Below are 26539 nucleotides of genomic sequence, written 5' to 3' on the forward strand. Positions count from 1 at the left end.
AAAAATAATATTTATTAAATAATTTTATATTCTAACGAGTCATTTTCGAGCCGAACACGAACATGAAAATGTAATTCGAGCCGAACACGAACACACTGTTCACGAGCCATTTCGAACACGAGCCAATTTCGAACACGAGCCAGATTCGAGCGAGCCGAACACGAGTTGGGCCTGGGCTTGCTCAAGCTCGGCTCGTTTACAGCCCTAGTTGCAAATGGAAGTTCTTGTGCAAACTTGGAGGGATAGGTTAATTTAAGACCGAGATAAAAAGAGGCCTAGAAAAAGAGAGACCGAGATAAAGTGAGATAGGGCAGTGTCAAAGTCAAGATGAAGGAGGTGGAGACCTAACGCTCGCATGCATCCAATCCAATTTCATAAATCAAAATAAAACTATAATCTAAAACCTAATCAAAATAAAATGAAATTAAGAAAAAATAAATACATATTAATAAATAACTTATTCACAATATTAAAAATGAATTTAATCATAACAATGTGCATGATGGGGGAAATGTGCAATTTGTTATTTCCCATGAATAGCACAAATAGCTCGCACTATTTTCAGCCACCAGTATTGAGCCATTTTAAACCCCTGTATCGAGTCATGAATATAGCATCGAGGGTGCACCATGTCACACGCCATCAGGTGCTATTGACATGTATGATTTTGATGAGATGAAACCAATGAATAATTAAAAAGAACGTTTACAAATGCTGCCTCTTCATGAAAAGGAACAAACCCAACAAATTGACTTCTTATGGCAAGGAGCAACTATGATCCATAAAGGATTGCAGACAACATTATAATCCTTTTACAAAACTTTATGATTTCAAATCTTTGTTGTCCTTAGAATTCTTAGCCCTGCCACATATACTATATAAAGGAACTCTAGCCTTTAATTTTGCATGCTCAACCACCAGCTAAATGGATATAAAACTTGAAAAAAAACTGCACTTTTCAATCCGGAGTGCCGATTACAGACAGTTTTGTACATAATCCTCATATTAAATGAATACCAGCATAAAAAAGAAGCAAGAAGAAGACACATTACTTGAAATCTAGGAGCTGGTTTGTCCCCTGTTGTTGGCAACACCGTCCAGTTCTCAGAACATTCCAAGCCACACTTACTGATGCCCAATCCAGCCATAGAGCAGTCGCAGTAATGCTCCTCCGACCGGCCACTAGCTGACGCTCCAACCACAGCGTCTTCCTATCCATCACCCACGAGATAAAAACCTAAGAAGGCTCTAAAAAATCCACAATAGCAAATCAAAACTCATTAAAAATAAAAATTAAGAAAAAAATTCCACTCACATTGATCTGCGAAGAGCTTTTCGTGGGGCAGACGGGGCTCAGGGTCCCCTGAGAAGGATCCACCACTTTTAGCCTGCACATCGCATTTTAAAGTGAAAAGAAGGCATCATTTCGTAATAGTAGATTAAAAGTAAGAAACCCTAAAAGGAGCCATCTTTTTGGGGACAAAAAGCTTAATAAAGCGTACACGGTCGGGCTGAGCTGGTCGCAATAAGAAAAAAAAAAGGAGAGAGACAGGAAAAGTAGAAATAAAAGCGGATTGGACGGGGTCGCGGAGCAGAAGCAGAAGAGCTGACCTCCCGAGCTTCGTTCGACGGCGAGAGAAGCCGAAAATCTTCGGCATTGGGCCTCGAGTAGTATCGCCGCCTTGAAGCGAGATGCTGCCGGAGCTAAGCGTCACCCGGCGACCACATGCGAAGCCGGAGAAACCCTAGGAACAGAGCAGAGTTGCCAGTTAACGCAGAGAAAGTGAGTTGGATTTTGGAAAAAAGTGAGAGATCACTGAAGCTAATTATTTACTGGTTTAAAAAAAAAGAAGAAGAGAGTGCCAGGCTACACCTACCTACTACCTCTTGCCTCTTTCTCCCTCTTTCTCCCTCTTTCTCCCTCTTATCTTCATTTTTGGCTTCAGCAGCGAGCAGCTCCTGTACATTGTACTTCTACCAGGCTGTCCCATCTGTGGAGACTGCACAAATGTGTGGCCTTCCCTGCGGCCTTGCCCCGACTGAACCGTTAGAGTTTAGAGTGAGAGAAGTTTAAACGAGGTTGACGAAGCTACAAAATATTATGTTTTTAATTTAATGCAATTATATCAATTACGAACTTTAATTCACAGTCAGAATCAGATTGAACGAATTTGACTTTATTTGATTCTAAGCTTTTTATGCGGGAAAAAATATTTCTTCTGCATGTTTGGACGGTTAATTATTAATCATCATCTAGCAGCGGATGAGATATATGACGACGTGGCATCTGATGGTAGCCGTCTGGGATGTCTGATCGAAATATTTTACACTGAGTGGAAAGCCAAATTATTTTTTTTTTTTTGGCTTTTTACATTTAGAATGTTATAAACATTAAAATATTAGTATCTCGCACCTAAAATTCTGTATTTACTAATATATGACTTATATTTTTGATTAATACAATAAAACTAACTATTGCCTCTGGCCATTCTCAACCCCTTTGTTGACCACCAAATTCACTTTTCCTAGATCATTTTCTACCAACAAATCATCAATTGTTCCCTCCCCTTTTGCTGCTCTAACATGGATTGTCTCATCACTTATGTCGATATAAGCCACGATGAGATCGATGAGCCTTAGTGTTTAGAGATCAATTTACTTCTACCTTATGGATATTTGTTAAACACGTGCACCAATGAACACGTTCTATTGTCACAGAATGATGTATTTCATCGATTGATTGTTTGGCTTCTAGGATCAACATTTTAACAATAAAACAGCCAGGTTGAGTTCATTGTAAATTGATGAATTCTATTTCACAAAAGAGGCCAAACTATAATCTCTTAGTGAATGAAGAAGACATATAAGGAGGAGGGGTTGATAAATAATTAAAAGGAAGGAATCTAGAACATAGATTTGGTGACTATGTTGATATTCAAGAGCCGCCCAAGAGTTTCAGAAGCTCAAGATTAAAAAATAACAAGGAACTTGTATTGGTATACGCAGGATGACATTGGGTGATGCGGGATGTCTCCCGCTCGGGAGTTCTCATGACGGAAGTAGGAACTCGATTCATTCTTGGACTGATTTTATCTAGGTATTTTGTGGTTATGGAGTTTGTCTGTTCTATTTGCTCACTCCTAGTTATCATATTAATATATAATTTATTTCCTGAGGCTTTAGAATTAGTTTTTATCAATTTGTTCAGGGTAGCTTTCGTAGTTTCCAAGTCATTCTTCGTAGGGTTGCATCCAAGGACGGGTGGTGCTCCGACTGCATCTGATTTTGAGCCAGTGATTGCCCTTGGCTAACAAATTCCAATGTGTCTTTCTTCTGTTATCGCTCAGTATTTGTTACAACCACCAAGAAATAATCTTTATTATTTTCTTGCACTGATACCACTAGTTGCCTATCACCTTTTTTTTGTTTCTTCCAGCCGCCCCCTACCAAGTTGTTGCCCCCTTCCAGTCATCTACCAACTTACTGTCGCCCCTTCCAAACCCCTATCGCCCTATCACAACTATTCTTATAACCACTATCATGGCATTTCCTCTACTAACTACCATCCAACCAACCCCCCTCCCTACCTATTACTTTTTCTTAAATCACAACATCGTTGCCTCGACCTAAATTGTAGTTTGAGTTTAACTTCTTTATTTTTTTTCATTTTCTAATTTTGAGTGCTTTGGTTGTCATCTTTATTTGAGTTCAATAATAAAATTTGCATTTTTTATTGTTGTTTGGGTTAATTCTAGTATCATTTGGTATCATAGCTACTCTAACCCCAATTATATCCTCCTATTACCTAAACCCCCTGTCAAACCTAAAATTATAACATTAATATGCATATCCCACATACCCAAACTCAAACCCTAACCGTACATTGTTGTTTGGATTAATTCTAGTATCATTTGGTATCATAGTTACTCTAACCCCAATTATATCCTCCCGTTACCTAAACCCCCTGTCAAACCTAAAATTTTTTCTTTCCTTCCTGATATAACATTAATATGCCATATCCCACATACCCAAACTCAAACCCTAACCGTACTACAGAGGAGACCAGTGTCGAATGTCAATTAGAAATTAACCATGGAAAAGATAAGTAACAACTTCGCTGAGCGCCACAATAGTACAATGAAATTGAAGAAAGGGTCCATGGAGAAGTCATCATTGAGCATGATAGTGAGATCTGATAAGGAGAGAGAGAGGACCAAATGAATCCCTTTCGTGGGGATGATTCCATATAGAAGAAGATAGGTCGCGTCGCTTTGAGATTCAATATCATAAGAGGTTGAGAGATGAAGTGTATATTGGAGGATACAGAGACTTTAGAGTGAAAGTATACTTATTAGATATCGATGAGAGAATGAATCTAGATAACTGCATATAGTGGTTGTTGACCGTTGACAAAGTTCTTGAATATAAGAAGGTATCAGATGATCAAAAAGTGAAGCATGTTGTTATCAGTTGAAGAAGAACTTCTCATTGTGTTGGGAGAACCTGAAGAGGGATGAAAATAAGCATGAACGGAGCAAGATTACAAGCTGGGAGAAAATGAAGAGGGATTTACAGTGATAATACCTACCCTCACACCTTATCGGGATATTTTTTTGAGGCTTCATCACGTGCAGATGAGGGACCTATAGGTGGAATAGTGCACATCAAATTTTATGCAACATAAGCTAAAATGTATCTGATGAAGCCAGATGAGCGCACAATAGTCAGATACTTGAGAGGTTTGACACGCACTATCAACAACGTAGTTTAGTTATAGTCTTACTTGTCTTTGTGAGATGTTTTGACCTTCGCACGGAAGGTGGCATGAAGGTGACAAGACAACAGAAGCAGAGCAGACACCTACTACCATTTAGACAATCACCGTATAGTTGGGGATATCAGTAGGAACACACCCATATGAGTTGAGAGAACCAGTAAAAAGAATGATAGAGTTGCCTAAAGTGAGAAGAAGCTCAAGAAGAGAAGCACCCCCAATATAGTTCTAATACGAAAATGCTCCAAATACCATGGTGATGGGCACATTGCTTCCAGTTTTCCGATGAGCTAATTTTTGTCCTTCATTAAGTCGAGTGCAATAGAGGAAGTGAGTGATCAAGTGGTCTTTAAAGAGTAGGGAGAGTAATATCAGCATCCCCAAGATGAGGGAAAGATAATTGTGGTTTCATGACCCTTTTAGATTAAGGCTGTGAACTCATATTGTATTGTATTAATAAAAACTCATTTTGTATGACCTTGCTTTATTATAAGATGATGTGTTATTGTGTTTATTCCATGTATTGTGATTAGATCGTTTGTACTTTCCTCTTGTGTTGAATTGAAAATATGTGTAGGTATGTGGATACATTTAGGATGAATTATCAATTATTATTGTAATTTTTTTTGCTTCACGCTTTATTTAGATATCGATCTGACCATTTAGTATATTAAAATCTATTGTGAATCCATATTGATCCGGGAAGGTTATGGCTCTAACAACTAGTAGAAACCACGTTGCTCTATAGTGTGAAGGAAAAGCAATCCGTAGATCAGTGCAAATATATATGGAGATAAATTTAATGGGGGTAACTTGGAGATTTCTTGGGTGACAGACAGAAACACTTATATAGTTAAACCTAATTTCTTTATGCACTTGGAAATGGGTAAAGAAAATGAATGCTCATATTTGTCACAAATTCAAACATAATTTTTAAGTGTTTCATTCTTAAACAAATTACTAATTTCATTGCAAGGAGAGGATAATTTTCATTGCTTGAATTCTTTTAACTTACTTAACTTTAATAAAATTAGCTTTGCAGTGAATTTATAAGATTAGTGGTTGACAACGACTTTATATAAAGCTTAAAAATACAAGAATTTGATACCGCTGCTAGAAGATTTAAATCACCGACAACGGTGTCAAAAACTTGATGCAACTTTTAATATGCAAGAATTTATGAACCCACATTTATATATTTATAATGATTTTGTAAAGTCACAATTTCAAAAGCAAGTATACATATCACTCAAGTAAGGCAGGGCTCTAGTGGAGTCCCATTTATCGATCTCACAGGGAAGCGAGGTAAGAGGCCCTTAGTCTAAATACAAGTGTTAAATGTCGATTAAAATGATATTTTATCTAGCAACTACTCCTAAATGTAAGAGTTAAATGTAAAGATAGTAACTATAACTAAATGCAAATATTAATTCTAAAGATAACTCTTTTTGGATGAATTGGTTTGGAGAATTTTGATATATTAAAAACTACTATTCTTATGTAATGAATTGGATAATGTAAAGGAATGTGATGCATTAAATATTGTATGTGTCAAATAGGAGCAATTATATTCTTTACTCTCTGGTCCAGGTATAAAGAACATTGACTAATCCTATGCTTGTTTACTGAATCTGTGGCTAGGCTGGGAGGATACTGGCTCTCACTTCGAAGCTCCCACGTTCCCCTCGCCTGAGAGCTAACATCTCCGCTTTAGTATTCAAACAATAGGACTGAATTGGGGATTTTAGTCTGTCACCCTAAAATCTCCAATTCTACGCCCATCAAAGTATATTTCTCTATTTATTTGCACTGAACTCCCATGAACTTAATCATCCATAGAATCTGAATGTGGTTCTACTTTGTTGAGAATTACACAGTCCTCTCGGGTCTTAATGCAATTACAATGAATTTTAACACTGCAACAAACCTTTATTGTAATGTAAATAAAGTGCAAGTAAAAATTATCACATTTATAATTAAATCTACTTCTAACATGCATCATAAAAACCTAAACATGAATTCTACTCATTAGAAAAGAAAAGTTATATGAAAATAACGACATAATCTTCTCATACCACTATTTCCAAACAAGAAGGGAGAGTAAGAGAAACACATCACAAAACATGAAGAAAACACAACGAAAAACTTCATTTCATCAAAGCAAATCCACTAGATAAGTGTTTACAAAACTATAAGATAATGAAGAGCACAATACTTAGCTTTTTCTCTTGAAAGAAAGAAAAAAATCTCTCCCACAAAGTCTCATGTCGATCCATGCAATGCTAGAACATCTCCTTACAAATTCTCTCAAAATCTCCTCTCCAATCTATCCAAAATGGTAGAAATCTACATTTTTACTCCTATTCTAAAAACCCTAAACTTTCTCCACACTTTTTCTAACATTCCTCACACACACAACCCCTTTTTTTCTAACCTAAATTTGTTCTTTTAAAGTGTAGGGATGAAGTTTGAAGAGTTACCACAAGAACCCTTTCAAAAAGCGTCCAAATACATTGAATTTTGGCTCATAACCGCCAAAAGTAGGTCCATAGTCTTCTCGGGCGCCTTCGGCTGGCTCGGGGGCGCCGTCGGCGAGTTTTTCTGTCATTTTTTGGTCTTCTCGGGTAAATCTCGCCGTCGGCGCCCTTTTGGGCCCCCCCGCGGGCCGCACGGGCGGACTGCGCAGCTCCACCATTTCGCTCCGTTTGGCTCCGTTTTAGCTCTGTTTCGCCCCATTTCAGTTGCATTGTGTTCCTAACAGATAGCTCTACAAAATAAACATGAAAACAAAATTCCATTAAAGTGTAATATCATTCAAAAATATGCAAGAAGTGTAAAAGAGATTAAGCATCGAAAGACTTATCGAAATGTGACAAAGCAAAATTTCATTTCTTGCTTGTTTTTGCTCCAAATTGCACTGTTTTTGCATCTTTTTGCTCCAATGACCATAATTCATCATATTTGCAACAAAACATCAGAAGTACCTTTCTTTAAAGTGCAATATTATCAAAAACAGTGTAAAATAGGTATGAAAATCTCAACATATTTTTATTTAGTCAGTGATAATTTGGTAGAATTCACTAACATAACCTAAATCGAACTTATTTCCATGTTAAGACTCTTTTTATTCAATTAGAACTTCTTTAAAGTTTTTAAAATTTAACAACATTCCCTGTGGGATCGATAGTCTGGACTAATGAAAGTGTTATTTTACTTGAATGAGACGTGCACTTGCATAAAATACCTAGTGTGTAGTGTTAAACATTGGAAAAACTTTAGTTATAAAATTTATAAAATATATTTTAAACTTATAATATTTCATCCCTAAATCACTGGGTAATATCAAAGGTCGGTTGGGACTCGTACAAATTTTCCTTTCCTTATTATTATTTTTTTTGTCAGTTCTCTTTGATTGTCGTCTTTCCATTTCGTTTGGCTACACCTCTTTGCTCAATTTAAGGGGGCAATGAGTTAGGGGACTGAAGTCACTGTCGATCCTCCCTTCTTAACCACCTAGGACTCCTCTCTTCTTTACCTCTTTTATCCCTCAACCTCATAACTATCCACCCTATTTTGTCACTCACTATAGCCAAGAGATAGTGTAAGCTCCCCTCTCATTTAACTTACTCTTCAGTCTTTCAATACTATTGTCATGGAGTGTTAAACCAATTAGATTTATAATATTTGCTCGGCAGTTTTCTCATGTTTGTATAATCCTGATTTCAAATCAATCCATGTATATTATTATGTTAATGAAAATAATACTATTAATACTATTGAAAGCCGTTGAAGTTGAGCCTAACTTAATAAATAAGCAATTTTAATTCATATAGATGCATCATTGTTAATAATTGAGGATTTTTATTTTTGTCAGACTTACAAGTTGACGCTGGTTGAACCATTAAAACTTTTAAGAATTTTACTGCTCTTTTCGAGTTAAAGAACTTTTATTTATTATGAGATAAACATACCCTTTATTGTCATTGTTGTATTGGTATTATATCTAATTATAAGTTTTCCAGTAGTCCCTTTAAATTCTCTTAATATAGTTGTAATAAATATTATTTATTGTTCATATTGAATTGCATAAGTAATTTATCTAAGGATCTGTTTGGGGCCGCTTTTTTGATGCGTCGCGGCCACAAAAAACAAACTGTTATTAATTGGCTCGCAGCTTCGCGGCGGAAGAAATCTGAAAAGGGCGGAAAGCGGGTCTCGTGATCGACCTCGCGACCCCAGCTTTCCCCTCGACAAATACTGTTTTTGCCCTCGTCCCTATTCCCGCGCCGTCTCGCCATTTCTCGCCTGGTGTCGTCGACCCCAGATTTTTTTCTTTCTCTACCAGGGCCTAATCCAGGGAGCACGAGGCAGGTAACCTTAAACATATCTTCTTCCCTTGTTTTCGAGCTCTCTTCGCCTTTCGAAAATTTCTTTTGACGCGTCGGGCCGAATCCGGCTTTCTTCTTCCTCTATCAAGGCCGAATCCAGAACACTGTGAACTCTTCTATTTCTCTGTTTTTGGCGCAAGTTTCTTCTTCCCTTGTTTCTTCTTTCGAAATTTCTATTTCTCTAAGACAATTTCGAGCTCTCTTCTTACAGAACACTATATTTGCATATGACAATTTTGATTTGTGGTAAACATGCATGAGAAGTGTTATGATTATGTGGCGTGGATCCTTTATTCGGTTAGGTTTACTTGTAAGATGTTAGGAAAATCAATTGGTGTGATTATGTGGGGGATATTTCTCCGCTCTTTTCTCCCACATTCTACCTGCAATGATATAAAATGAATTGAAATCATTGGAAAGATTTACCAAAGCTCCAATATGATGATGGTTGGGCGTTTATCTCCATATTGTTGAAAAAATGACACATATGGAGGACTTTGAATTCCAAATCAAATATATTATAAGTTCTTTCTTATATGCTCTCTTCTTACAGAACACTTTACTTTCCACATCCACCTGCAGGTATTTTTGGGATTGAACTCATTGAATGACGAACTTAATACTGAATAATAATTGTTCAATTTATTAGGAAAATACTACTTGGTCGATGTTGGTACCCATTGCACTGAGGGTATATAAAGTCGTTTCCTGATACGAGATATCACATACCAGACTTTGTACGTGCAAGCAACGTTACACGAGGTAGAAAGAAAATATTTAATAAACGACATTCATTGCTACGTGGTATCATTGAGAGAACTTTTGGTGTGTGGAAAAAGAAATTAGTGATACTCTTTGATATGCCTCCCTACAATTTCTCCAAGCAGGTACAGATTGTCTTTGCTACAATGACTCTCCATAAGTACATTAGAAGACATCATTCCCGTAGCGATATTGACTTCCATTTGGTAGAAGAGGATGAAGAAAATTTGCATGTGGAACCTTTGAATACCGTCTAGGTCAGTCTTTTACAAAATAAGAGACTGAGGCCTCCACCGCCTTCACCCTTCACTGTAGATAGGGAAGGTGCAGGCGAGATGACAGGTCTGAGGAAACGAATAACTGATGAGATAGTAGGCCTATGAATGGAGAATTTGAGAATTAATTAGCTGAATATTATTCATAATACTACCACTCTCATTTTTTTTAAAATTCAATTTTGTTATTTTGTTCAGTTTGATGACTGGGAACTTTTGTTTCTTGGATGCAATTTATATTTTTGTGGAGTTTTGCTTTGAAGGGGTATATGGGCCAAATTCATGATAATTTCTATTGCTTCTGATGTTGCTCATACTGATTATTGGTGTAGTGTTGAACGAATTCTCGTTCCACTGATTGGAATTATGTTAATCTAAATTGGTTAATTTGTGCAGGATCTGATGGCAGTACAAGAGTTGGTTTATTTTTAATGCTATGAAAGATTTGGTTTAATTTTAAGCATGAAACTTTGTTGTTTTCATTGGAAGGTCTTCTCAAATTGGTATCATTTCTATAAATAAGGTTGGTTTCCTTGTCATTTTTTTGCTGCTGCTAATGAATTATCAGTGGTGAGATTGAACGTTTGTCAGTGATTTGAATGTTGGTTGTAAAAAAAGCTGATGTCTAGTTTTGAATAAAGAAAAAAAATGGAGTGACTGGATCAGTGGTTTTAAAGTTCCACAACTGCTAATGAAAAGCTGATGTTTTTTAAAGATTTTTTAGGCTAAGAAATAGTGTTGCTGATTCAAATATGTTGTACATATAGTTGATGCATTCATCTGATCTTCTTTTAGGAAACATAAATGTGGCACATATGGTTGTTAAGCATGATGATTATCATGTTCCTTTGTATGGTTATTTTATATTTGGAAGTTTTACATACCAACCACCTAATTCCTATGCATTTACGCATCTAACATCCAAACTTCAAATTTTGCTTATTTAGGGAAGATATACATACCATGCTTTAAATTTTTCTGTTGTGAATTTCTAATTGTGTTGTGAGCTATGCTTATCTTCATGAATTCAATACATTGAATTTTTCTTTAATTTGCGCTCTGTGTAAAGTGAAGTTTAGGTGTAAACTGAAGATTTACATATCAACCATATGGATGTTATAAATGAAAGAATTGGGTGGTATAAAGTGAAGTTTAGGCGTTATATATGTAAAAACATAGGAATTGGAGGAAGTTTCAATGTTTCTTCTAAATGCATTACCATGAGCTTCCATGCCCTGACGTCTAGCTCCATGCCCTGGACGTCCAACTTAGTTTGGATTTGCTGAAACTTGTGGCCTACGAGACTTGATTAAGAGAAAATGCACCAATTTGCTGTGAAAATAAGTGTTGAGTTTGTAGAAGAAGGTATTGTTGATGCTGCTATTATTGTCTTTCCTTCTTGGCTGCTGAAGCTTTTACCTCTCGTATCTCCTCTACTTCAAGAGCTTCTATTTATTATAAATAAAATTTTAAGCATCTCTGTTGCTATTAATTCTGATTGCTGTGAATAATCATTTGGCGAAAAGAAGAAAAATATTTAGAATATCAATTTATTATTTTTTTTGAATGGCCAAGGCATCGATGATGGACTTGTGAGGAGCTTCTTACTCCTCAGGCAATCCGTAGACATCCATGTTATCAGACAAGGGTGTGAGCTTTGCAAAATGAATGACAAGGTTTATGTGTTTCCATCGTTGGAGGTGTCTATCATTTATCCAGCCTCTTCATTTGAAGATATGTAAATACATAAAAATTGTGCTTAATATGCTCTTTTTTGTTTTAATTAATGTAAACTTTTCTTTTATCTTGTTTTTGAAATATCTGAAATAATATTATATTTTTAATGTAATATTTGTCTGTTGTTTACTATTGCATTTTATTATGCGACCCAATTATTTCGTAAGGCCTCCAAAGTAATATGCAAATATTCGTAAAACTTTAAAGTTTATGTGTTAGATATGTAAATATATAAGATTGTGTTGCATATGTGTTTTTATTCACAGAAGTTGTTAACACTGGGGCTTTACTGAAGTTCTAAAATTATGATTGTTATACGCTTCTTTTCAACAGTTTTACCAAACATGGGCGGTATGCTCTTTTTTCCACAAACAGCTGTCCGATTGTTGGTTTGACACAGCTGCACCAAATAGACAACCAGCTTCCCAGCAGCAGCTTTTTAAGACAGCGCAGCTGCAACTAAAAAGCTAAGAAGCTGCAGCTGCCTCAAACAGAGCTTCGATCGATGCATATACTTCAGCTTAATTGCTTTTATGGCGCGTTCCAACATTTATATTTCTTAATAAAGCTTCGTGTGGCCTTCACATTTTGATTATAAAATAGAAAATTTTAATATATACATACCACGCAACTCTTTAATCTTCAAGTATTTACATCTCACATAAATTTTAATATTAAAAGTTTACGGTGCATTCTGATGATAGTAATATTATTGCATAAAAAATGAATGGAAATATAAAATTTTAAATGTTAAATATGTAAATAATTTAATAGTTTTGGAAAAAAACAATGATCCAAGCCGCAATCGCACCCCGCGCCTTCTGTGTGGATTCACGTGGCAACTTCCGTGCGCCACACCTTGCTTGTTCCCGACACGTGTGACAACCACCACTTCCTCTCTATATAATCGTCTCCCCAAGGAAAACAGGGGAAGAAAACAGAGAGATGCGCTGCCGAGAACCACCGCCGCCGGGGCAGCCGCCTCCATGGGAAGTAGTCGTTTTAGTTTCCCACCACCTAAATCCCTCCACCCTCGCCGCCGCCTCCTGCGTCTCCAAATCATGGCGCGCTGCCATGTCTTCTCCAAACCTCTGGCTTCCTCTCTGCCTCTCTCTCTTCCCTTCATCCTCCCACCTCCTCTCCCTCTCCCCTCCCCCTCCCCCTCACCTCCTCTTCTCCCTCCTCCACCTGGCCTCCCGCCGCCTCCCCCCTCTCCCTCCTCCCTCCCCTTTCCTTTCTCTCCACCACCTCCTCTTCACCCTCGACATCTCCCTCCCCAACCTCACCACTCCCCTGTTTTCCACCGCATTAGCAGGGGAAGACCTCGAGCAAGAATGCCAGAACGTTTTCCATTTCGGCATCGACGTCTCTGCGGCGGCGGACGTGGAGAAGGAGGAGGAAGTGAGGTTGGTTTGGATGGTGGTGAGGAAGGGATGGGGAGGAGCTTTCATGATGATGGGAGTTAACGGGAAGGGGAGGGACGTGGGAGATACAGGGCTGTGGTTCGAACAAGAGCTTGATGGGTTGAAGTGCTGCGCGGCGGCGATGGAGAGAGGCGGGATGGTGGCGGAAGCGGGGCTGGTGTTTTCCGGCGAGGGGAGGAGGGTGAAAAATGTGAGCTTGGGGTTAATGACGAGAGATGGGTGTAGATACGTTGGCTTGCGTGAGGCTCTGCTTTACTTGCAGAGTCATCTTCTTCCTCCTCCTATTCCTGGCTAATTAATTTGGCTTTGTAAGCTGGCCGGGGAGTAATCATTGTATTTTTTATTTTAAATTTTTAATAAATTTTATTTTAATTTTTAATTTGTAATAGTGATATTTTTATGTGATATTAAGTATTTGAGTGTTGTGTATGTAAATGATGAAAGCAAGGTGTTAAATATAAAAATATATAAGAATTGTGTGTTATATATGTAAATGCTCTTTTATTTTTTTAGCATTATTATATTAATATTTTTGATTAGTTATATGGTTCAGATGACTTGTTTTTGTGACCTTCTGAATGCATTGCTTGCACGATTTACTTAAAATGTATTTAAAAAAATTGCCTTAATTTCTTAGGACGTTTATCATACTTCACATTTTGGCATGTGTTGGCCATTTGGCCAATCAGATTTTGGTACGTGTCGAATATTTTCTTTTAAGATTTACATATGTGCCACTCAATTTATGCATATCTGCATATCTATACCTAAATTTCAAGATTTACACAAGTATTACCTTATTCATTCTGTGGCTGCAGTCAATCTTAAGCCACCCTCAACTTGAGCTTGAACTTGATTAATTTTATAGAGTTCAAGCTCGAGCATAGGTCTACGTCGAGCCGGGTCTTATTTATTATAAAATAAAAATAATAATATTAATATAAGATAGTTCTAGAATAAAATGACAAAAAAAATTTGAGAAATTAGGAGAGAAATAATAAGAAATCACTAAATATAAGATAAAAATTTTTTTTTTTATCATTTTTTAATATTTTAAAGATAAAGCCTTCAAATTTAATATATTTTATATTAATATTTTTGTAAATGAAAGGGCTCACAAGCTAACATTTAGAGTTGAGGCTACCTTGAGCTTGGCTTGTTAGCTCATGAGCTCAATTCACGAGTCACTTATCAAGCTGAGCTTGAGCTGACTCACGAGTCTACTTGACTCACACCGCTAAATGAATTTCAAATATAGAGAAAGTCAACTAAGGGCTAGATTTCGAGTACATTGTTAATATACATTGAATTTCAAATTATTCAAATCAAACAATTGAATTTTCAAATTCCTTCCATAGTAACACAATGCAAGTTAAAATATTGAATTTATTAATGTGCCACAAAAAATTAGGCGGTACAAAAATAAATAATGAAGTTTAGATGTTGGATATGTGAATTTGTAGGAATTGATGTTATGTATGTGACTGGCCCTAGTTGAAATAATTTCCACGAAGTAATTTTATCTCATTTCAACATGCTTATTCATTTACATATTCTCAACATAAATATGCGACATTTCATTTCATATGATATACAATAGATTTAGAAGGTTATCTTTCATTTTATACATTTCATTTCATTTCATGTCATTCTATAGTTATAGAATTACAATAGGTCTTGTCCAACGTTTAGAGCAACATTATCCTAATGTTTATCTTGGTTGTTAGCTATCGTAATCTGCATCATCTTTTAATAGATAAAATATTACATACGGACGACAACGTGGATAGCACAAAGCCGATGTGCAAGAAGTATGATTTGATCCACGCTACAAATGTTCGGATGTAATATTAGTTTTCTTCAACTCTCACTAGAGATTTCCTAAAAATATCTCCACTTGCACCTCTTTCAATCATTGATGTATAACCACTCTCTAATGCACAAATAATTTATATCATTTATATTGATAATCTTACATATATTCTTATGTAGAATAACAATTATTATCATTTTTTTATGAAATGGCCTTAGAACCTCAAGATTAAACAACATACTTTATGCAATTCAGATTAAAACTTGTATGTCTATTATAATATAATTTTATGTTCATATCAAGTCATGTAGAATACTTTGTATTCCATCAATAACATCATAATACTCTAAATATATCATCATTCGCTTTGCATAACATATACAATTAATAATATTCCATGTATGTAAATAGCAAATTCCTTGCTTTTATATCTCATCATAAAAATTAAAAATAAGATTTGTAATATACATCATGAATCATGCTAAAGTTTCATGAAACATGAAGCTTCCTGCACATAAATACATGAAAATTCATGTATAAATTTTAACGTTTCAATATGAATAATATTTATTATTAAAAGATAACTTTTGCTCATTCAAATGCACGATTATATTTTCTAGCATGTGTCAAACTTATATCATTGTATAAAAGAAAGCAAGAATTCTAAAGTAGCTGTGAGGTATCCTACATCTTAATTATATAACATCCTAATAGGAGCTTCAAAAAGCACCACTATTGTATACTCATTAGTTCTCATGAACTCGAGCATAAGTTGACAGATTTCATGAGCCTACGAAACCAATTTTTGTTGACAAAAAAAACTTGATTAACTCCGCCCGCCGAACTCACTTGCTGAAGAAACCTATCAAGCTCACCTGCTAAAGTGACATTCCAAACTTACTTGATGAAACAACCCGCCTAACTCACTCACCGAAGTTAGTTCCCGAGTCCTTCATACTTGTTCCTTGAGATTCACAAACCACCAGCATGAATGACATCATTCAAGGACAGGTATGTATCCTCATCTATTTAAGAACTGTCTCACAACCATGTCACGACATTCTCACAAGTAGATCATAGACATGTCTTGCATCATAGGACCTACATCTTGTTTCTGTCTCTACATAGGAAAATGAGGGAAAAGAAACCAAAGGGAGGAGTGATATATTAATTCAAACGCGTCGCATCTTAGGGTCCATTTGGGGCAGCTTATAAGTGCGGGCGGCGTTTTCAAAATGTCGCCGTACCGTTTGGTTAGCGCGTTTCGTCAGCTTATCTGAAACTGTGTTTGGGTTTTTACACTAAACGCAGGCTGCGGGTCAACCCCCGCGGCTGGCCCGCGGGCCGCGTTTCAGGATAAGCGGCTTATCCTGAAACGCACAAGCTGCCCAAAACGGACCCATAAGCTAATAATTGATGTATGTAAATCATTATTATAGCAAATCTCAAAACTAAACCTCAAACATAATCATTTCATATAAGTTAGGTAAACCATACACCTTTGACTATTCCTCGTAGGGATTGGGAAGACATATCTACAGATTTTGTTTTAGGTTTCCCCAAGACACCTCGGGATCACGAGTATATTTATTGTTGTAGATAGGTTCTCTAAGATCTCACAATTCTTATCTTGCTCCAAAACAAATGACACATCCATATCACCATTATATCTTTTCTAGATATAATGGTATCATATATGTAACTATAAAACTTTGGATATTAAATAAGTTAACATATAAGAATTGTGTGGTGTGTATGTAAATTTCCCTAAAATTCATTATACCTAAAGTTGTTATCATAAAGTAATCTCATTCATATTATTTAACTTATGATTATTGTTCGAGTTTGTGAAATGAGGGTAAGATATGTGGCAAATGGTGACACCGGCAGTGATTGGTAACTAATTTAAATGTAGAATAATTCATGCTTGATATATTAGTATAATTAGTATGTTATCTCATAGTGTCTTCATGTGAGCAATTCTACTCGAATCCAATATTTCATAAAAGTTCGTCGTGTTATTTTCTATCATTTTCATCACATTCTCATCGGAATGACGTTTAAAGCTCATAAAATTCAGCAAGTAGATTCATAGTTGATCATTCATGATCATGGCGTTGAAATTGGACGAAATACAAGAAAATCACATATGAAGCATACAGGTACCTGGCATTTAATTGTTATAGGTTTTTCATATCATGTGTTAGCAATAAGAGTTAGGGGCATTTACATGCATACCATAAATTCTTATGTATTTACATATCTCATAGCTAAACTTTCATTTACACTCAAATCTTTAATATTACATCAAGAATATCACTGTTATTAACTTTTAAATGTGACATAATATACTTCTGACACCAAGTGTTATATATGCAAATATCAAACCTTAGGTGTTACCTAGTGTAAAGACATAGGAATTGCATGGCTGTGTATATATATATCAAACATCAGGTGTTACATAATGTAAAGATGCAGGACTTGTGTGGGTTATGTATGTAAATAACAAACTTTAGGTGTTACATAATTTAAAGACATAGGAATTTATCAAAATTTCCCTCTTGATCCAAAAATTTGAACAGTATGGATTCTGCATATTAAGTGTTAATAAAGAGTTCTGAATGCGCATAGAGTAAACTAATCTTGGTTAGCAGCATAGTTTCAACAATTAGTATGGTTTAAATCAGGATAAAAGCAGCTCACATATCAGAGTAAATTAAAAATGAATAGAGCACCCAAAAAATCAACTGACTATCAACATGGGATCATTTTAATCCTAAAGTCAATAAAAGTTTCAACTTAATCCGATTTTTTAAAAGCAGCCTAAAAAAAACCTCCCATTAAAGAATCTATGAGCTAGTTTAGTCCATATTAAGAAAATCTAGAGACTAAATTAACAATTTTATAAACTCCAAGACTAAAATGACCCTCCTGCAAAAATCAGAGAACTATTTTGACATTTTTTTAAATTAAAGATAAAAAAGTTACAGATTTTAAAACAAACTGAGAAAAATAAGCCATGTTCACAACATAGACAATCCAAGAAGATAGAGCTAGCTAATTTGTCAGTTTATCTCCAAGAAAAAAAGTCAAAATAATAAGAGCAAAAAGACTAAAACTCTTAAATTCAAAAGCAGAAATACATCGCTTACATTTGATAGCTGTGAGCTCCAACCTGTCTGCAACTTTATGTTACAAAAAGTTTCATCAATCCGAACCATCCGGAAAATGATCCAAAGCATTTTGTTTTCCATTCACATAGAACTCAACAATGGCCTTCATTCTTGGAAGTTTATCAGGATGGTAATTCACATGTATGATAACTGGCTTCAACTTCCTGAGCTGAGCATCTTTCCTCACAGTTTTGAAGAGAACTTTGCTATTCATAAAGAGATACATATCCATGGTTCGCTTGGCAGCATGGAGGCCATCATATCCAGGGTGGGATGGATAAAAGAGTTCCTCGTTAAACACGGCTTGGTCCCACGATTTTGGTTCATGAGACAGCCGGTTTGCCACACGGTCCAACAACTCGATGGCTGGAAGTGTCGGTCTTATAAAAAAGAAACCCGAATTGTACACCCAAATACGAATTGTATGAGCATATCTCGCCCAACCCATCGTTGGCTCGTCAAAAACATCGTTAAATCCATAAGCCGTCATGTTGTCGTGACCATCACTCATTGATTCAACATCAGAATCCCTATAAAGATGATCAAAAGGATTTTGCAAATAAACTATATCAATATCTGAGAGAAGGACACTGTAACCAAGCTGCAAAAATTCTCTTAAAATATGGAATTTGAGCCCAGAAACGGCATGGTTGCCGCCGGTCTTTCCAATGGAGTCCACATTTTCATCCGGAGGCCTTCGATAAACTGGAACATCTTTTGATTTGCAGAAATGCTCCGTTTCATCATCCAGTGCTACGACGATATAGTTTGATATGCCGACTCTTTTGATGTTTTGAAACCAAACTTCGAGCATTTCTCGTACATTCGAGTTAGCCAATGCGACTATTATTTCTTTCTTGATGGCAATCTTCTCGAGTATAATTGCTAACTGTGGGTTAACGGATTCATCAGAGAGAACTGATGGGTTAGTTCTTAAAGCTTTGACTGTGCCGAAAGGACCGGCTTTATGTTGGGTTCCTAGAGTTAGAAACTGCTTTTGGGCCTGATCTTTTCCTTGTTCAGCTAACTGGAGCTTTGATGCTAGTTCCCTGACTTGTTTTTTCAATTCTGCATTCTTCCCTGTTAGTGAGGCTAACTCCGATTTTAACATGTTTATTCTCTCAGGTGATTCGCATGGAGATGAATTGGCCTGTGTTAAAAAATAAAATTTACGTAGAGCACCAATAATGCAACATAAAAAATCTATTAACAAGAAACAAAACACAAATGTAACCCATATAATAAATACAAAATTTGATTAAAATGTTTATAAAGATGTAAAATAAAGGGAACCGGAGCAGAAAAAAGAAGTCTGAAGGATAATTCAAGTCCTCCAGTATACCACCAAACAAATTTCTTGAAATAAATTAATCATAAATGTATGGAAGGAAAAGTCCAAAAAATTTCACTCTATTCGACAGGCTGGAGTTCATTACCATGTCTACTTGCAATATCCTAGAAATTACCCAATGAGATATCTTCATGTTTTTTAACTGAGAATATAAGCTATCATAAGTTTTATTGAAAATTCTGCAATATAATCAACCAACAAATACATTCAAATCAATATTTGCATGGAAAAGGATAAACTTGATTGATTAACCAAGCCAACAACAGAGTGCTCCAAAAGCCTCTTCTGCATTTTATCTGGATTCTTGATTCTAAATGAAAAAAATCAGCCAAACATAAGCAAGTCAGCTCAAGGACATCAAGGTTCTTTTTTTCTTTTCCTACAAGACTTTCAATAACTACCTTCAAAAATCTTGCTAGGTCTGCAATGTACTAAAAACACTCCTTAAAATATACTACGTCAAAGCTGAGGTTAGTCAAAAGTTTACTGCTATCATAACACCCAGTATCTTCCCATTAATCAGCAGTAACCTTGAGAACAGATATCCGGAAAGATGGAGGTTACAATTACTAAGGGTCAGTTGGCATCACTTTTGTTTTTGTTTTTATTTTTAAAATTGTCTCCTTAGTATGCTTTTTACGTGGTTTAGTTTTTTTGCTTTTAAACCTGTTAAAAACATAAAGTGTTTTCAGTGTTTTTAAAAACAATAACGATAACAACATATGTTTTAATTCGAATCAAATCATAAATTAGACAAAATTAAAATAAATAAATGAAAAACAAAAAACAATACTGATCACAAACAGACCCTTACAACATTGATTAAAGTAAAACAAGACTGCATTGAAATCTAACTGAAAAACCATCAACAGAATGATCACATGGCAAAGTAAAAACTGGATGACGGCTTAGTGGTAAATTCTATCTCAAACGTTTGCAAACTGGTAATTAATGTCTAGGGTTGATGAGTTTTATACCCAAAAAAAAAAAAAAAACTCAAAATCAAAATTTTGAGCCCGAAAGAATGGAGCTGGCTATTCGTAGAAACTGGTGCCAATTAAAAGCCATGCTATTTATGATGAGACGCAAGCTTCAGGTTAACAAATGACCTTCCGTTTAATAGGAGCATCATTACAAAACGTTTCAAGCAATATAAGTTGAAAACTGAACTGAGGCTCAGATTAATTGCTTCTTAAAAGATTCGAGACGGATGAATAAAATCAGGAGGAAAAAATAGCACGCATATGTTAACATGACAAATGCCAAAAGAGAGAAATTTTCTCAGGTTGTTGAAGTGGGGACCACGGGTGTAAACGAGCAGCAATCGAGTCGATTAGAGCCGAGTATCTTAGATTGAACTTGGCTTGTAATCGAGTCGAGTTGAGCTGAGTATCATAGATTGAATTTGGATTGATAATATTTTAAGTTATTCATGTTCGGCTCGTGCTTGAGCTGAGCTTTCACACGTATGTTGGAGATTAATATGTTTAATTTTTTTAATACTTGATTTATTTATGTCAAATGAATGAGTAAATAAACAAGCCAAAAATTCGAACGAGTATCTGAGTCCCATAAAAACTTTTTTAAAAATCTAAATAAATAAGTAACCGAATAAATTTTGAATTTCTATCTAATTATTTCACATAAATTAAAAAATAAAATATTTTAATAACAAATGTATTAATTTTAAATCACTTATATTATTTGTAACTTGAATAGAGGCAAAAGGTGATTTTGAGAAACTATGAATTGGGGGAAATGGCATGAACAAGGCCGAGTTGTGGAAAGAGAAGACGAGCTAAAAGCCTGAAGCTGAGGCTACTAAGAAAAAAGATTAAAGATACATAATATTATATGGTTAATGTAAACTATATGATTAATAAATGTATATAATGATTAGCTAATTAATTAATGTTAAAAAGTATGATGGATTGAATATGCTGATAATGAGGTAATAATTAGTAAATTGGGTTAATTAATACATATATATATTAAATAAAAAAAATATAAGTAATAAGTAAACAAGGAATATATAATATATTAATTAATCCTAATATAATATTAATATAATAATATATTATTATTAAATATATAATTGAAAAAAATCATAATGAATCAAATTTTATTTAAATAATATATCAGGTACAATATGAGTTATCATCAAACTTAATATTAAACATTTAATAAGTTACTAGTTAAACAACAAACGAGTTTGTTCATGAACATATAAAAACAAGTTAGATCATGGCAATGTTTAGTTCATTTTACCATTGAGCTTAAAAAAAATGCTTGAATTTGTTTATTTATTAATTTAAAGAAACACGATCGAGTATTAACCAAGTTGGTTTCGAGTTGTTCATCGAGTGCATTGATTCATTTACTACCCTATAGTCGAACTTGATCGAGTTCGATATTTGTCCATGTTCGCCTCGTTCAAAATTTCTTTTGCTTGGAATAGGCCGTGAATAGTATGTTCATGTTCGGCTCGATTCCAATTTATTTGTTCGCTTCATCTCTTAGTTGGCTCAAAATTAGTTTAAATTGTTAAAAACATAATAAAGTTTAACATTTTTTTTAAAATAAAATATAAAAATTTAATACAAAAATATTATAACAAAATTATATATTTATTATTTAATTAATTTGATTCAAAACAAGTCGAATAAAATCGAACAAAAATTTATTGAGCATGTTTGGCTCGTCATCTTAGCAAATGAATTGAGCACGAGCTACTTAACGAGTTGAATACAAGTTGGTCACGAACAACGAGCATTTTTTAGAGCCTCGGTAGGTACAATATATCAATACATGGGTGATAAACATCGCATTCAACATACATTTGTCAACATTTCACATAAACTAAAATCTTAGGGGCATCTACTTATATGCCACCCAATACCTATGTAATTACATATCTAACACCTAAACTTTACTTTTTACAATTACAACACCCAAATCTTTCATATAACATTAAAAATACCACTATTTTAACTTATAGAAAGTGAAATACACCTTTTCATGCATAGATAATGTGGCATGCATCTAAAAATTGAATTTAGGTGTCAGATATGTAAACAATTTGGAATTGAGTGCCATGTATGTAAATCTTCCAAGAACTTAATGTTACAGGTTGACAGGTAAAACCTACTAACTTAGTTCTCCATGCTTGATAAGCCTAAGAAGCTATCCTTGTTATCAGGGGTACTGGTCTATGTAGCATGAATTAAGAAAAATCTAATATCCAAAAAATTTGTCTACTCGTCCTATATTTAAGTTCTATTACCGGATTAGTGAATGATAAAAAATTAATAATAATTAGAAAATTATGTCATTAACAGCTTGAATTTTCTGCACAAATGCGAGCCAATAATCTAGAGCTAAAACTATTTTTTAACCTAGCTATCCTTATAAAAGCTGTCAAATAAAAATGAGATCTTATAAAGCATTCTGCAGCATACTATAAAGATAGACCATCAAACACTTAGAAATACTGGCTCAGTTAGGCAATAACTTAGAAATTTAGCAAACAAGTAAAACCTGAAATTTAACTAGCCCAATGTCAAATACAACTTATAACTGACCTATCTCGTTTTCAAATGGCATTAAAATTACTGAATCTTGCTTTGCATTTTTATGCGACTTTCTAACTCATTCTGCTGAACCCACAAATATAAGCATGAAAACTCAAACTCAAAATTTGTATAAGTTCTGGATATTCAGCATAATCAGCCGATTCCAAGATCTGCAAGGACCATAAACCCCTATCTGATAAAGCTTTCACAGAGCATGTAGTTTGACAGAGATGTTTTTGATGGTCTTAGGAGAAGTATATTTACAAATAAATAGCAGTAATTAAAAGGTAAGTTTGCCTAGAAGATTAGAAACATGGTCATTAAACATTGACAAATGTAAACAAAGCGAAGCTTACGAATGTACCTCGGCAAAGAAGATCAAATCCTAGAAATGCCCAAACTTTCAATATCACTACCCATTATTTGCGAGCCTACAAATCACTAGATATCAACCATGCACAAAAATGGTTGATGTAAAGGCTTCAAGGAGTTCCTATCAGACAAGTGGCAAATATGAAAAGCTTTAACTGTTTCGCCTCAAGGTACTGTAAATAGACCATCAGAACCCAAACTGAAGAAATTTGAATTGTTGGAATAGGCGTCCAATCAAAGTTATTATGCAACGTGCATATTTACGAGATATTAACAAATAAATTGCAATGCTATCAGTGCATGTCTTTAGGTTCTTAGAATTAACAGCAACATCATTAACATAGCCTTATTCCAAGCACCTGACAGCTTACTTTACAAGAATCATGATATTTATAGCCGTATTTCAAGTACTTGGCGGCTTACTAGAATCATCTAGGTATAACATAAATAAGATCTAGAAATATAGCAAGTAGAATTAGTTAGCAGGCAAAATAGAATAAATTCTGATTAGTAGACCCTTTAAAATATTTCTAATGTCACATCGCACTTAGAGGGTGTTATTGGAGTATGATAGCTATAAGATATTAAAAACTATTTTTAGCAATTATTGGATATACATAGCAAAATAAAGGGTTATAAAAGCAATCAAGTGGTCACTGTAGAACTTATTGTTAGTTCGATAACATTCTCCAGTTCTGGATAAAAAAGAAGTAATAGAAAAGGGAACAAAAATCACATGCCCAAACCAACATTTATTTAAGTGGATACTAGGAAAAAAGGCAAATCAAACTCGTTAATAGAATATAAAGCTATAGATTGATATAAATAGTGAATGACAAACATGGACACCCAAAGTTTTTTTTTTTCAAGGTCTCCTCTGACCTTACATCCACCCACAAAAATCCTCTCTGAAATTCATCCACTGCTTTAAGCTACTTAAAATGGAGAAAGCTCAGAACGAAGCAAGAACCAATACTCTTCTGGGCTCAAGGAGATAACCATTAATCTCTTTTTCAACACCTCAGTATAATTTCCAATCAATAAAATTTACTGTTAAAAAAGAACCTACACGAAATTATTTTCTAAGTTACAGAAGAACATTTACAAGAAAATTCATATGAAAAATAGTGCAGAGACAGAACACTTAAACAAGGAATAAAATGGTCTATCGATGGACATTTACAGACAGGAGCATTAATATAATACATTCACCGCATCAACAATCTCGCACAGCAAATTCTGAAGCAAGAAGAATGACACGGAACACTTGGAAGGTTATTGAATTTAATAGAAAATTTTCATTATGTTCAAAATTACTAAATGTTGAAGATAAATTCCCTCTGAAAATTTTATATTTAGAAAAATAAACCAATTACATATGTTCAACTAAGGCCCATGCACAACAGGTAACAAATAGGAAAAAAGTGACGAAAATATTGCAGCAAAATGCCTACTTTGAAAGACCAAGTTCAACTTTGTTTGTCCCTCAAATAGTTAAGCAAAGCAGGCATTCCAAAAGAATCCAGCCGACTTAAAATTCCCAAAAATAAACTTCAAGGGTTTAGACAAATGGGTTATCAAAAAGCAAACCAACCAAAACTCTCTTGCAACTTATCCTAACAAAGATGACCTAAATTTGGAAATCTACCATGGTTATGGGAATTCACAAAAGATTAAGATTCGAACAGCAGTTTGAAAACATTTTTATAGAAATTATTGAAAAATATTCTCAAACAACTAAATTAGATTCATTTAGGTCTGAGAATTCCGCTAAAAAAAAGAAGATCACTTGAAAATCAGACCGGCAACCTTAGATAAAAATCAATAAAGGATCAAATATGACAAGTTTAAATTGAATCGAGCTAGGTTAGGATCATAAAAAATGTATACATATGTATGAACACATGTAAGCTGATAAGTGTACATGTATTAGTGTTTCCATTTAACAAGCATTCATAGTTGCATCTATGTACATCTTTGTGCATGTATTTATGCATTTATTGGTGCATATATTTCTGCTAGAATATCAATATTTTGAAATATCGATAACTAAGTTTTTTTGGTTCACATTGTCGGTCAACTTTTTCGATTGATTGATTTAGATTTTGAAAATATGAAAATATGAAAATAATTTTTGAGATTTAATTTATATATAAAAGATATATAGTTTGAGTTTTAAAAGTAGTATGTTTTAATTTTTGAAAAATGAGACCAAATGGATCTCATTAATCTGATAGTTTGCATAATCGTGCCCGATACCGCGAATACTACACCCTCGCGAGAGATAAGTGTAGACCTCAGCGATAGACCCAATCCTGCAAACTAAGAAATTTGTGACATTCGTTTGGTCTGCGAACCTTTTATGTATGACCGACAAGTTCTCCTATTTAATACAAAGATTAAATAGGGTTTATTTTACCTGGGTTCCAAGTTCCCTATAGAGGCAAGCCCCTATAGTTAATTACATCTCAAATGACTGGGTCACTTGAGAAAACTCTCGATAATGATCAGTGGTTCTAGTCTTCAAGATTTCAAGGTTTAGGTTTTCACAGTAGGACGTGAAAAAAACAAGTGGGAGTGGCTCAAGTAAGAACAGTTATTTCAGGAGTCCAAAGAAAAGAAAAGGTAGGGGATGTCCTAGATCTTGAGGAGAACCCTCAATGACTTCCCAAACTATCCTACTGTGTGGCTGCATTTTTAGAGATGATGTTATTTGAATGTTTAGTCCTGCCAATTTTATTATTTGGGACTTACATTTGCATAATATCCGATTATGCAAATAACCCGCAGAGATAAGAGGGTTTACGTTGTAACGAACAACAACCTCAGAACCTAAAGCGAATTAGGACTTCCACTGCGCAATATTGTTGCACAGGTGCCTAAAGAGGGAATGTGAGG

The 26539-nt window shown here is 34.8% G+C and overlaps 3 protein-coding genes across 3 annotated transcripts in view; 1 reads left to right on the top strand and 2 right to left on the bottom strand.

The window, feature by feature from the left end:
• LOC110028874 (acyl-CoA-binding domain-containing protein 5) overlaps positions 1–2023 on the bottom strand; it is a 20539-nt gene extending 18516 nt beyond the window's left edge. Inside the window, exons 1-4 of the mRNA XM_020730902.1 lie at positions 1878–2023; positions 1612–1745; positions 1316–1388; positions 1053–1211 (exon numbers count right to left, since the gene is read on the bottom strand). Coding sequence (XP_020586561.1) covers positions 1053–1211; positions 1316–1388; positions 1612–1658 — 279 coding nt within the window. The 5' untranslated portion in view covers positions 1659–1745; positions 1878–2023. The remainder of the gene's footprint in view (positions 1–1052; positions 1212–1315; positions 1389–1611; positions 1746–1877) is intronic.
• A 9495-nt stretch (positions 2024–11518) lies between these two features.
• LOC110017864 lies at positions 11519–13655 on the top strand. The gene is made up of 2 exons (XM_020715011.1): positions 11519–11702; positions 13252–13655. Exons 1-2 carry the CDS (start codon positions 11519–11521, stop codon positions 13653–13655), a joined length of 588 nt encoding a protein of 195 aa, XP_020570670.1.
• Positions 13656–18173: 4518 nt separating this feature from the next.
• Positions 18174–26539, bottom strand: part of LOC110039527 (arabinosyltransferase RRA3-like) — a 21709-nt gene continuing 13343 nt past the window's right edge. The window contains exon 2 of the mRNA XM_020744625.1: positions 18174–19499. Coding sequence (XP_020600284.1) covers positions 18381–19499 — 1119 coding nt within the window. The 3' untranslated portion in view covers positions 18174–18380. The remainder of the gene's footprint in view (positions 19500–26539) is intronic.

The sequence above is a fragment of the Phalaenopsis equestris genome, unplaced genomic scaffold (genome assembly GCF_001263595.1).
Source record: "Phalaenopsis equestris unplaced genomic scaffold, ASM126359v1 Scaffold000002, whole genome shotgun sequence".
NCBI classification, from domain to species: Eukaryota; Viridiplantae; Streptophyta; class Magnoliopsida; order Asparagales; family Orchidaceae; genus Phalaenopsis; species Phalaenopsis equestris.

What these genes read in the sequence shown, in the direction of transcription:
- LOC110017864 (XM_020715011.1), top strand. Translation starts at nt 11,519, where the DNA reads ATGCACCAATTTGCTGTGAAAATAAGTGTTGAGTTTGTAGAAGAAGGT. An exon ending in TGCTATTAATTCTGATTGCT is followed by an intron (nt 11,703 to 13,251) that starts GTGAATAATCAT and finishes CCGCATTAGCAG; the next exon opens with GGGAAGACCTCGAGCAAGAA.